A 12,347-nucleotide genomic window follows, 5' to 3' on the forward strand; every position below is an offset into this window, starting at 1 on the left:
CATTCTCCGTTGCGACCTTCCGAATGAAATTCAAATTTGCGCATGTTCTTACATAGCTGGCATTTCTTTGACAACGCCTTGGCATGTTGCCCTTGCGGTGCGATGGACGACTATTGTGTTCTTACACCGGTGGGGGGGGGGGGGGGAATGAAGCCATAATCACAAACGTCGTCCGAACCAAAGACTGTGCTGTACCGTTTATGCACACGAGCACAAATAGACACGTTTGGAGGTTCTCAGCCCCCGCCCCCCCCCCCCCCCCCCCGACCCCGCTGGACTTAATAGCCCATCCTGTGTTGTCACCTGCTGACTCCGCCTGCCACGTCCCTGAACTCCCTTTCAATTAGATGCTCCTACGCAGGTCCTTCGACTCAAACCAAGGGTACCGTACCCCGCCCCCGAGACACACACACACACACACACACACATTCACACATACACACACACACAAACACACACAGGCACACGCGTGAAAGCCTTGACACGTAGAAATGAGAGCGCAATCTGTATGCGCAGTCCCTCCTTGCACGGATGCTACTGCACACAAACGCAGCGAAAGCGGATAAGAGCCCCCCCCCCCCCCCCCCCCCCCCTGTATCTGCCGAGTATGCACATCCACGCTATTGGCGCTCCCTGAATATTTAATGTTGGCATTACAATGACCGCGCCATTACCGCAAGCGCAGGAGCCGTCCTCGCTCGGCTGCTAAAACGCTGCGCCGCGGCGACCGAGGGCCAAATAAGCATTTACGCCGCCGCCGCCGCGCGCAAAAACATTCCTTGAAAATGACTTTGACTCGCAGATAGTTGGGGTTTTTTTCCCTCTGGGTAATTATTTTTATTGTCATTAAACCTGTTTGATACTTTTTCTTGTTTTGATTCGGTGTTAAAAATAGAAAAATAAAAATCAATCAATAAATAAACCGGGCGGCCCGGTAGTCCAGTGGTTAGCACGTCGGCTTCACAGTGCAGAGGTACCGGGTTCGATTCCAGCTCCGGCCTCCCTGTGTGGAGTTTGCATGTTCTCCCCGGGCCTGCGTGGGTTTTCTCCGGGTGCTCCGGTTTCCTCCCACATTCCAAAAATATGCATGGCAGGCTGATTGAACACTCTAAATTGTCCCTAGGTGTGAGTGTGAGCGTGGATGGTTGTTCGTCTCTGTGTGCCCTGCGATTGGCTGGCAACCGATTCAGGGTGCCCCCCGCCTACTGCCCGAAGACAGCTGGGATAGGCTCCAGCACCCCCCGCGACCCTAGTGAGGATCAAGCGGTTAGGAAGATGAATGAATGAATGAATGAATAAATAAACCGACCCCAGAATCCATTCAACACATTCATTCATTCATTCATTCATCTTCCGAGCCGCTTGATCCTCACTAGGGTCGCGGGGGGTGCTGGAGCCTATCCCAGCTGTCTTCGGGCAGTAGGCGGGGGACACCCTGAATTGGTTGCCAGCCAATCGCAGGGCACACAGAAACGAACAACCATTCGCACTCACACTCACACCTAGGGACAATTTAGAGCGTCCAATCAGCCTGCCACGCATGTTTTTGGAATGTGGGAGGAAACCGGAGCACCCGGAGAAACCCCACGCAGGCCCGGGGAGAACATGCAAACTCCACACAGGGAGGCCGGAGCTGGAATCGAACCCGGTACCTCTGCACTGTGAAGCTGACGTGCTAACCACTGGACTACCGAGCCGCCCCCATTCAACACAATTAAGCACATTTTTCTGTGTGTGTGTGTGGCTGCTCCACATAAGCACACCCGGTTTTCATTTGTGCGCGTTGTGTGGATGTCGCCTTAGTCACCCTTGTCACCAGGCTTAAAAAGGTGGCTTTTATCATGAGGTGAGCGTGCACCATCGGCGTTTGTGCTTTTCAGAATCTTCACATTCCACCCGAGCGAATGCCACATCGCAAAGGCCGACGACAATGCAGATTTCATAAGCGCGTAGTTTCAAACGAGCTGAACAACACACCCCAAAAGCATCGATGAATCTTCGACGCAGGTTTGCGGTGAATCTGCATTAAGGGCAAAATGCATCCATCAAAGCGAGGCAAATTGTCAAGGATGGAGATTTTTCTCTCAGCCGCACTCGTTTTTCTGCACACCGGCGCGATGTGGCCGAGCGGAACGGAACACGTTGACGCCGGCTGTGAAAGTGAGCGTTCTTGAGCTGATTACAGCTGGCAATCAGCCCTATGCGACGCTCAAATACAGGCTGAGTTAAGGCCAAAGTTTTCCATGAATATTGCGCTTACGTCACATTATGGGATGTTTAAAAAAAAAAAAAAAGGATTGAAAATTTGTCCGCAGAAGTCAACATTTTACATAATCCAAATTAGAATGTAACTCAAAGACCGTAGTGTGTGTGTGTGTGTGTGCGCACGTGTGGGCTAATTGAGGCGAACGTACTTTTTTGCTAGTTCTCCACATTTTTTGCATTGGTGCAAAATATTGCACATATTTTCCGCTGTTGGCCAAAAGTATTGGGTCAGGAGATCTTCCTTGTCCTTGCTTGACCGTCAGTCATTCTCGAAGCGCAGTACGAGGACCTCTGCTGGCTCTTGAATGAATCACTGCCGAGGTACGGTTCAGTTGTATTTAACTTTTTTTTTTTCGGCAGCATCCGGTTTTATGTGCAATCATTGAATCGTTGGTGGGCGGCCCGGTAGTTCCAGTGGTTAGCACGTGGGCTTCACAGTGCAGAGGTACTGGGTTCGATTCCAGCTCCGGCCTCCCTGTGTGGAGTTTGCATGTTCTCCCCGGGCCTGCGTGGGTTTTCTCCGGGTGCTCCGGTTTCCTTCCACATTCCAAAAACATGCAAGGCAGGCTGATTGGACGCTCTAAATTGTCCCTGGGTGAGTGTGAGTGTGAATGGTTGTTCGTTTCTGTGTGCCCTGCGATTGGCTGGCCACCAGTTCAGGGTGTCCCCCGCCTACTGCCCGAAGACGGCTGGGATAGGCTCCAGCACCCCCCGCGACCCTAGTGAGGATCGCATCATTCAAATTCCTTCACGTTCCTGTTGCTCAAAACATTTGTCGTCAAGAAAAAAAAAAACAACCCAAACAAAATTGTGTGCTTTTTAGCACCTAAGTGAAGCAAATTCCTGAATCCACATTCTGATATTTTTCCATGCGCATAATGTGCAGCCCGCCCGTGCAAACATGTTATCGTGACCAAAGAACAAAGCAACACATGAGTCAGAGCGCAGCGCGGCGGGTGCTTGCTAATGGCTCGTACGGGCTTCACGCATGTTGTCCCCCTGTAGGTCCTTTGCTCAGACTCTGATTGAAGTGTGAGATTTTAATTGCAACTGATACATTTTTAATGAAGCACGGGCTTGGGGGGGGTTACACGTTTTATCCAATTTTCACCGTCACGTGTCCCCGCGTCGCATTTTACTCCCGGCCGTAATGTCCAAGTGGTTATTTCGCGGCTCTGCGCGTCAACGGATGACGAGCGCAACAAATCTGGATGCCGAGTCCGGTGCCATCAATCAACGTAGCCTTTGCGCGGGCATGATTTTGCCAGGTAATTTGCTCCCGTCCAGCATAACGCGGCCATCGCAATTGTGATTTAGAGCCGTGTGTCGCAAGTAAGTCGAACGTCCACAATATCTGTAATAATATCATGGAAGCAGCACGGCCATGCCTGCAGTAAATAACACCTTTATGGAGATAACGTGATTTTCTATTTTTTTTTTTTTTTTTGAGGCTGTCACAGAGAAGGTCGTTCATCTCATTGGTCAATTTGTGGCCGTGTAGCTGCTTTGTACTAGTTGATTTTAGCAGCGTAAGGTGGATGAAATGACGCAATCTCATTAGCGTTGCGTCTTTGAGTGTGACGATGGAGTCGCTTTCTATCGCCGCTGTTGGGCCGCCTTTTACGGGAGAACCACTCGGTCAAAACTTGAGTGCCGCTCTTCATGTAAGGGAAAAGTCCTTCCAAAGAAAATTAATGGAAGACGTTGAGTACAAACACGGTGGTGAAGTGGCATTTCGCCGTTATGCTGCTAGCAAGTTGCCAACAGATCGTTTTTAACGCTTGTGTGCTCCAAATTAAAAAGGCCTTAAGTTACGCATTTTACAATTTTTGTAATGATGTATTTTGTGTTATAAAAACATTTTTTTTTTTTCAAACACTCAAAATTTTCAGAGGCATCTGTCCTATCCATACATATATAGTTTTATTAGTTCTTTGGGATTTTTGATTCTTTATTTTTTGCAAAAGGGAAAAAAAATTTGTGTCTGGAGGTCCCTCCTGCATTTGCCTCCTGCAAAAAGGCAAACTCATTTGCGATCCTCTGGCGCCACCTAAAGTTGCAAAATTGGAATGACCTCAACCCAACAATGTGGCATGCTTACGTCTGTCCAAGCGGAAACAAAGCGATTGACGTAAAAATCGCGTGAAATGCATGTTTACACATTAGGTTTACGATGCATTCAAAAATATGAATTATAATGGGTCTCTATGGTGCAAAATATGTAAATTGTGAAGATTAAGGTATCAAAACGTTTTTTTATTATTGCTGCAATGCCTGAGAATTATCAGCCGGTGACGTCATGATATTTAGGCCATTTTAGAAGCCCCTCCATAAGTTTCAGCTCTCGTGTTTTTCTGAATGCCTTTGCCTTTGATTCAAAGACATCATTTTACATTTATCGCAAGCGGTGCACTACGAGGGTTAAGCTACTTTTTATTGATGTCCTTTTGTTTTGAAATGGCTTGAAATCTTTTGTTTGCGAATGTGATTAAATGTCGTCACTGTACTTACACTTTTTTTTTTGTTATGTGGATTTCAATAATTCTCTCATTGAGGTCAATAATAAGAGCGGCATTCTCCCGCCGCTTCTAATTTGCACGTCAGGTCTCTGACTAAATTCCTTTGTGTTTTTCAAGAAGCGCAAAGTATGATGCAAGCGATCTGCAATCGCGCCTTTGTTTGACGCCCGCTTCTCTGTCTTCCCCAGGTAGGCTGGTGGGAGAACGGCGTACTGAGACTGCGCTATCCGGCCTGGTCCCGCTACGGGCCTTTCCTTAAACCTCCGGACGACGCTCAGCATCTGCGCGTGGTCACGCTCGAGGAACGACCGTTTGTCATCGTGGAGCTGGCAGACCCCGCGTCGGGAACTTGCATCCGGGACTCGGTGCCCTGTCGACGGCCTCTCAATACCAGGTTTGGGTGCCTCCTTTTACAGAAGGAAAGATCTCCAAAAAAATGACGTTGGCGTGTGACGAATTTGGAAATGACCCCCACTTTGTTGCGTTTGACGAGAAAACTTGGGCCCAATTGCGGATGGAAAGCGAAGGGTGGAGAACCTCCGTCGTCAAACTATTGGTCGTTGTTGACGCCAAATATCTGCACTCTCCCCCCCTTTTTCGTGCGACTGGTTTATAGCGCCAATCACGAGGGAGTGGCTCCCATGAAGCAATGCTGCAAGGGCTTCTGCATCGACATCCTCAAGAGATTGGCCAAGATCGTCGGCTTCACCTACGACCTCTACCTAGTGACCAACGGGAAGCACGGCAAGAAAATCGACGGCGTTTGGAACGGCATGATCGGAGAGGCGAGTGCTGTCGCCGCGTTTACTCGTGCGGGATTTTCTGTCAATTTTGCCGTATGCGACATTCCTCGGGCCCCTTGGGTGGCCATTAAGCAAAAATCGCAAAGCAGACGGTGGCACTAATTAAATGGACGGGCATGATGGTAAACGCACGCTCCTGCAAACCCATCCCGGCGCTTTCTCCGAACCAAAGAAAAGGCATCGACCATGTCAGAGAGCTTCTGGCTAGTTTGATTCGCCGTCGCAATACGAGCCCCGCTACTGTCAGGAAAGGAGGCGGTCCGGTCCAGTCCGGTCCGCCTTTTGCCCAAAGTAAAGCTGAGCTCTCGCTCGCCCGCGACCCGGAACTGGACCCTCGGATTGAAGGCAACTAGTTGTGGTAGTCAGACTTGCCGCACCGTACGCTATTTTGGAGTTAGCCTATCCTCCATCAAGCGTCCGCAGTTGCTCCGTAATACTGCCACCTCGCCTCCGAACTGGAGCACATTTCTCCAAAGGCTCCCTGTACATTTTGGGAATGATTTTATTTGGCCAATCGCTTCTTGGCGCTCCTCCATCGACAGTTCTACACGGCAGTCATCGAATCAATCCTGTGTTCTTCCATCACGGTTTGGTTTGGGGCCGCCACAAAAAAGGACAAAATCCGACTTCAACGGACAGTTAGGACGGCAGAAAAAAATCGTTGGCACCGCCCTACCCACTCTTGAGGACTTGCACACTGCAAGAATCAAGACAAGGGCACGGAAAATCCTCCTGGATCCCCCGCACCCTGCCCACCACCTTTTTCAGCCACTCCCCTCAGGCAGACGCTACAGATCCATGCACACCAAATCCAGTAGACACTTAAACAGCTTCTTCCCTCTAGCCATTAACTCCTTAAACAGTCACTGACATAGTCACTCTTCTTGCACCACAAAATGGTACTACAAAACTACTGGTATACTCTAAAATGGTTCAATAATTTTGTTGTTTACGATGATACTAGTGCAGCGTGTTATACCGGAGACAAATTCCTTGTGTGTTCTCCATACTTGGCCAATAAAGATGCTTCTGATTCTGATTCTGAGGTAGTGGGGACTAAGCAAGAGGGTATTTTTTTTCCGTTGTTGGTCCTTCGCTTTGGAAAGACCTTCCTTTAAACGGTAGGCGAGTCCCGCTCTCCGTCTGTCCTTAAAACTGGTCTTCAAACACATTTTTTTAAAATTCCTTGACCTTGAACCCAGATGCGGAGGGCACACGCATGTTCTACACTTGTACCACGTCGTTCCCTGAACGCAAGGCGCATTTGACGGGTCTACGAATGCTCCGTGTCCAAAGGATAATCGCGCGTTTGGCGGCCATCCCTTTCCAGGTGGTATACAAGCGGGCGGACATGGCCATCGGCTCTCTGACGATCAACGAGGAGCGTTCCGAGGTTGTGGATTTCTCCGTCCCTTTTGTGGAAACGGGGATCAGCGTCATGGTCTCGCGTAGCAACGGAACGGTATCGCCTTCCGCGTTCCTCGGTAAGGGGCCTCCTCTCAAATTCCGAATTCCAAACGGGGAGTGTTCTTTCGTCAAAGCGTTTCTTTTGAATTGAACCGGATGTCTTCCCGTTTGCCTCCAAAGAGCCTTACAGCCCGGCGGTGTGGGTGATGATGTTCGTCATGTGCCTGACCGTGGTGGCTGTGACTGTCTTCATCTTTGAGTTCTTCAGTCCCGTGGGCTACAACCGCAGTCTACAAACTGGCAAGAGTGAGTGACGACTTTGCTCACTCATCAACTCCTGCGTCGACTTGATTTTTATTTTTTTTTAATGTTTCCTTCATCTTCGGGGTCGTTACAGCCGTTGCTCATCTGCGGTAACTGCTCGATCGCGGGAGGTTGGTCGATCGCAAAGTAGATCTTCAGTCCAAAAAAGTCCAATCTTGACCGACTGGCACCGCAAACCGTCTCAAAATCAAATCACGAGCAACTCGACGGCCAAGCGAGTCAGTGCCTGCAGCTGAAAGTGCCCACTTGATCGAAAAAGTCTTGCGGTCTTGATATCAGTCTTTGTGATTGATTGATTTGTATTTGGGGGTTTGCAAAATGGTCTTCCCGCTTGGGCAGCGTTGACACCTTGGGTCCAGGTTGATTTAGCAGCCCGTTGATTGGAGAACCCCTCAGCGGGTCCCTGTGTCATATTTGTTGTGATCTTCTTTTTATTTTTTCTCTCTCTCACTTTCTGAGTGAGCGGTCGCCGAGAATTCCGTTTAAAAGGCCGCTTCGCGCCTCCTCCACGCCAGCGCACGGTGGGTGGTCGGCACCCCGGCGTACGGGAAATATGAGCCGTGTCATTTCGGGGCATCGCTAGCATCTGTGGGGCCATTGTGGTAAAGTGCGCTCGACTCAAATGTAACCCCCACCTGGTGAGCGGGAGCGCCGAACATAAATCGCCCGGTTGTTCGAATCAAGCGCGAGCAGGCGAAGAGGGACTTGTCGAACCGCATCCGAGTGCGTCGGACATTGAAGAGGCCATTTATTATTATTCGGCGGCGTCGTTTGTCGCACTCCTGCGATATTTCGCGTCTGGGATGCGTCGGCCGCTCGATTTAAGCGAGTCCTTCTCCTCCCTCCTCGACTTGACTGCCAGATGGTGGCGGAGCGTCACGGCCACTTGAATGATGAGTTTTCTCCCCCCCACCCCCACCCCCACCCCCCATCCTCTCTCCGGACAGAGGCCGGCGGGTCTACTTTCACGATCGGAAAGTCCGTGTGGCTTCTGTGGGCCATAGTCTTCAACAATTCCGTGCCGGTGGAGAACCCCAGAGGGACAACGAGCAAGATCATGGTCCTGATCTGGGCCTTCTTCGCCGTCATTTTCTTGGCCTCGTACACGGCTAACCTGGCCGCCTTCATGATCCAGGAGGAGTACATTGACACGGTGTCAGGGCTCTCCGACAAGAAGGTACTTTGTCGCTTGAATGATAATGAGCTGTACTGGGAGAGGAGGTTGGGGCGGGGGGGGGTCAAATGGAAGTCATAGGGGGAGTCAAATGCCGTGAATCTTCAACATTAAAATGGATTACGGTGGAGAAAAGGATGAAATAGAAACGTAATGCTCTGACCGCACTACTTGACGACTTAAAAATCAGTTCTAAATCCTAAAAGTCCCCAGCTTGTCTACCCCCCCTGAAGATTTGACGCTGTTCAAAGAGGAACAAAAGGATAGAAAAGAGGGTCGGATTGGTGCATAGCCCGAAGTGTCTGACGGCTCGCCTTCTTCGGCTTTCAGTTTCAGCATCCCGAGGAGCAGTACCCACCGCTGAAGTTCGGCACGGTGCCCAACGGCAGCACGGAAAAAAACATCCGCTCCAACTACCCGGATATGCACCAGTACATGGGCAAATACAACCAGAGAGGAGTGGAGGACGCCATTCTCAACCTCAAGACCGGGTTGGTGTGACCGAACTTAGTCCCGCTCATTCGGTGTTTCCCTGTCACGGTATGGATTCGACCGTCCTTGGTCACACCGCGGCGTGACAATCAAATCGGACGTGAATTTAATTTGAATCGGTCTGTCCGTCGTGGCGGCGACGGTGTGTTTTCTTGACGTGGAAAGCTTCCGAAAGAGTCCCTTATCATCATCATCATCATCATCGCCGCCGAGCTGAGATTCTTTGATGAGCGCTCGATTTATGACGGCAGATTTTTAGTGTCCGGTCTTCCGGGCCGGGAAGCAAGCCGGCCGGGCCCACTCAATTGAGCGTCAAAGACACCATGGGGATGCTCATCTCTCGATTATCCCGCCATATAAAAAAAAACCCCACAGAAATGAAAACCAAAGCAGCTCCTCGGGGAGGGGGGGGGGTCTCCTAAGCGCCCACTTCCCAGTGCAGATGTGCTTTGTCGCTCAAGGAGTGGCCTTGATCGGCCACGATTGAAGTCAGCTGTGACCACGCCCACAGCGACGCAGACCTCCCTCTTCCGAGGACCGTAACCGCTGCATAGGCATGAGCCGCTTCCCTGGCTCATTTGAGAGTCCTGTTCAAGATCCAAAATGGCCTCGCTAGCTCCTCCGCCCCTTGCCGATGCCCCCCGGTTCTGCGAACGAACGCTATTAGAGGTGCTGAGCAATCGGCAAGTCCACGCCCCCTCGCTGGCCAGCTTTCAAACTCGTCATTGTTAGTCTTTGGCTTTAGATTTTTAGTTTCATTATTTGTTTATTGTTTTTTGTACGAATCATTTTTTGCTGCACGTTCGGCACTTTGCGCGCAGCGCTCGTTGACAATCCTCCCTCTCGCATCTCATGCTTCTTTAGCTCGCTCGCTTTTGCTCCGTCCCTATTTAAACTTTCTAATCCTCGCCACTCTCGCCCCTGTCGTTTCACCCTGAAGTGTGTAAATTTTCTCCCCCCCCCCACCCCCTTGTCACCGCGCTCTTCACAGCGGTATAAATCCTCATCCTCTGAGCCTCCGCCTCCTCCGCGTCCACTTCCCTCCTCTCGGCGTCATTTTATGCTCCTTGTTTTTTCCAGCCACCGCTTTTGCACGCCGAGGCTGAAATTTGAAATGTCGTCCTCCAGGTGCGCTTACTGCGGCTTTCTACTCCGCCAACTCCCTTTTCCGGGAGCAATTAGTTCATGACTTGCCAATTTGCGGGCAGATTATGTGAAAGCAGTCCGAATATTTTGCACCCCGACGACGCTCCGTCACCGTTTCGTCCCTCCGTCGTGATGACCCTCCCCCCAGCCCCTGCGTCCTCCGCTCCAACTCCCATGAAATGACGAATGCCTTTTTTTCTTTGATCCTTATTCAGGAAACTGGACGCTTTTATTTATGACGCTGCAGTGTTGAACTATATGGCCAGGAAGGACGAAGGTTGTAAGGTACGAACCAGCTCCCGAGCACACGCCGTGCTGAGACGCGGCGCACATAAATAAAGTGAAGTCGACGTCTACGTTCAGCTTTGTTTAAAGTGCCCGTTGTCCCCCCTCCCCCCTTTTTTTTCTTCTTCTCTTCAAGGTGATGACCATAGGCTCGGGGAAGGTTTTTGCCACCACAGGCTACGGTATCGCCCTGCACAAAAACTCACGCTGGAAACGTCCTCTCGACCTGGCCCTTCTGCAGCTGGTGGGAGATGGTGAGAATGACGCGGAGCAAACAATTACATACATTGAGGGAGGGAGAGAGGGAGAGAGAGAGAGAGAGAGAGTAAAAAGGGGGGTGAGAGGGAGAGTAGCAGATGGGTGAGAGAGAAAGAAAGGGGGACAAAGGGGGGGAGAGAGAGGGACGGAAAGAGGGAGAGAGGGGAAGGATGGAGAGGTGGAGGGAGCAAAAGGGTGAGATTTTAGGACCAGGGGAGTAATGGCGGAGAGAGAGAGAGACGGAAAAAGGGAGAGAGAGAGAGAGAGAGAGAGAGAGAGAGAGAGAGAGAGGAAAAAGGGGGGTGAGAGGGAGAGTAGCAGATGGGTGAGAGAGAAAGAAAGGGGGAGAGAGAGAGGGACGGAAAGAGGGAGAGAGCGTAAGAAGGAGAGGGGGAAGGATGGAGAGGTGGAGAGAGCAAAAGGGTGAGATTTTATGACCAGGGGAGTAATGGCGGAGAGAGAGAGAGAGAGAGAGAGAGAGAGAGAGGAAAAAGGGGGGTGAGCGGGAGAGTAGCAGATGGGTGAGAGAGAAAGAAAGGGGGAGAAAGGGGGGAGAGAGAGGGATGGAAAGAGGAAGAGAGGGTAAGAAGGAGAGGGGGAAGGATGGAGAGGTGGAGAGAGCAAAAGGGTGAGATTTTAGGACCAGGGGAGTAATGGCGGAGAGAGAGAGAGAGAGAGAGAGAGAGAGGAAAAAGGGGGGTGAGCGGGAGAGTAGCAGATGGGTGAGAGAGAAAGAAAGGGGGAGAAAGGGGGGAGAGAGAGGGATGGAAAGAGGAAGAGAGGGTAAGAAGGAGAGGGGGAAGGATGGAGAGGTGGAGAGAGCAAAAGGGTGAGATTGTAGAACCAGGGGAGTAATGGCGGAGAGAGAGAGAGAGAGAGACGGAAAGAGGGAGAGAGAGAGAGAGAGAGAGCGAGAGAGAGAGAGAGAGAGAGAGAGAGAGAGAGAGAGAGGAAAAAGTGGGTGAGAGGGAGAGTAGCAGATGGGTGAGAGAGAAAGAAAGTGGGAGAAAGGGGGGGGGAGAGAGAGAGAGGAAAAAGGGGGGGGAGAGGGAGAAGGGAAGGATGGAGGGGTGGAGAGAGCAAAAGGGTGAGATTTTAAGACCAGGGGAGTAATGGCGGCGAGAGCGAGAGAGAGAGAGACGGAAAGAGGGAGAGAGAGCGTGAGAAGGTGGGGGAGAGAAAGAGAGAGTTTTTTTTTTTTTATCATGACATGGGGGAGTAATGGCGTGCAGGAGAGGTGATGCGATGGCGGTTGCGGCGGGAAGAGAGATGCCTAAAAGCTCTCTTTACCGTCCGCCTGTGGGCGGGAAATGAAACTGCGACCGGCATCGAGAGGAATATGATTGGCCACTGAAAAGATTGCTCGACCAAGGGCCTCCCCTCGTGTTTTGGACTCCGAATTGCGATTCGCTTCCTCTGCTTGGGGGGAGGGGGAAAAAAAAACAAAAAACAATAAAATGAAATGATGTTAATGAGTCTCAAGTCGAAAAGGATCATCGCGACTTGAGTGGCGATTGGCTTCGCGTTCCCGATTGGCTGACGCTGACACGGGGCAGGCAGGCCAAGAAAACCCGATGAAAGAAAGTCCAAAACGTGGCTTGCGGGCGACTAAAGAGGAGAAGAAGAATCCCACATTCAGTGAGTCGACCGCGTTCGGCTTCTTCGTCGGTCGCT

The 12,347-nt window shown here is 51.0% G+C and overlaps 1 protein-coding gene across 2 annotated transcripts in view; it reads left to right on the plus strand.

Annotated features, from left to right (window-relative positions):
• The window catches only part of LOC127600422 (glutamate receptor ionotropic, NMDA 2D), a 47,724-nt gene that overhangs the window by 24,546 nt on the left and 10,831 nt on the right, over positions 1-12,347 (plus strand). The window contains exons 7-14 of one of the 2 annotated variants that reach the window (XM_052064931.1): positions 4,973-5,178; positions 5,398-5,569; positions 6,918-7,071; positions 7,175-7,300; positions 8,266-8,495; positions 8,823-8,983; positions 10,346-10,415; positions 10,552-10,669. In XM_052064931.1, coding sequence (XP_051920891.1) covers positions 4,973-5,178; positions 5,398-5,569; positions 6,918-7,071; positions 7,175-7,300; positions 8,266-8,495; positions 8,823-8,983; positions 10,346-10,415; positions 10,552-10,669 — 1,237 coding nt within the window. The remainder of the gene's footprint in view (positions 1-4,972; positions 5,179-5,397; positions 5,570-6,917; positions 7,072-7,174; positions 7,301-8,265; positions 8,496-8,822; positions 8,984-10,345; positions 10,416-10,551; positions 10,670-12,347) is intronic. The other variant, XM_052064932.1, reaches the window with a different exon arrangement.

The sequence above is a fragment of the Hippocampus zosterae genome, chromosome 5, assembly GCF_025434085.1.
Source record: "Hippocampus zosterae strain Florida chromosome 5, ASM2543408v3, whole genome shotgun sequence".
Taxonomy (NCBI): Eukaryota; Metazoa; Chordata; class Actinopteri; order Syngnathiformes; family Syngnathidae; genus Hippocampus; species Hippocampus zosterae.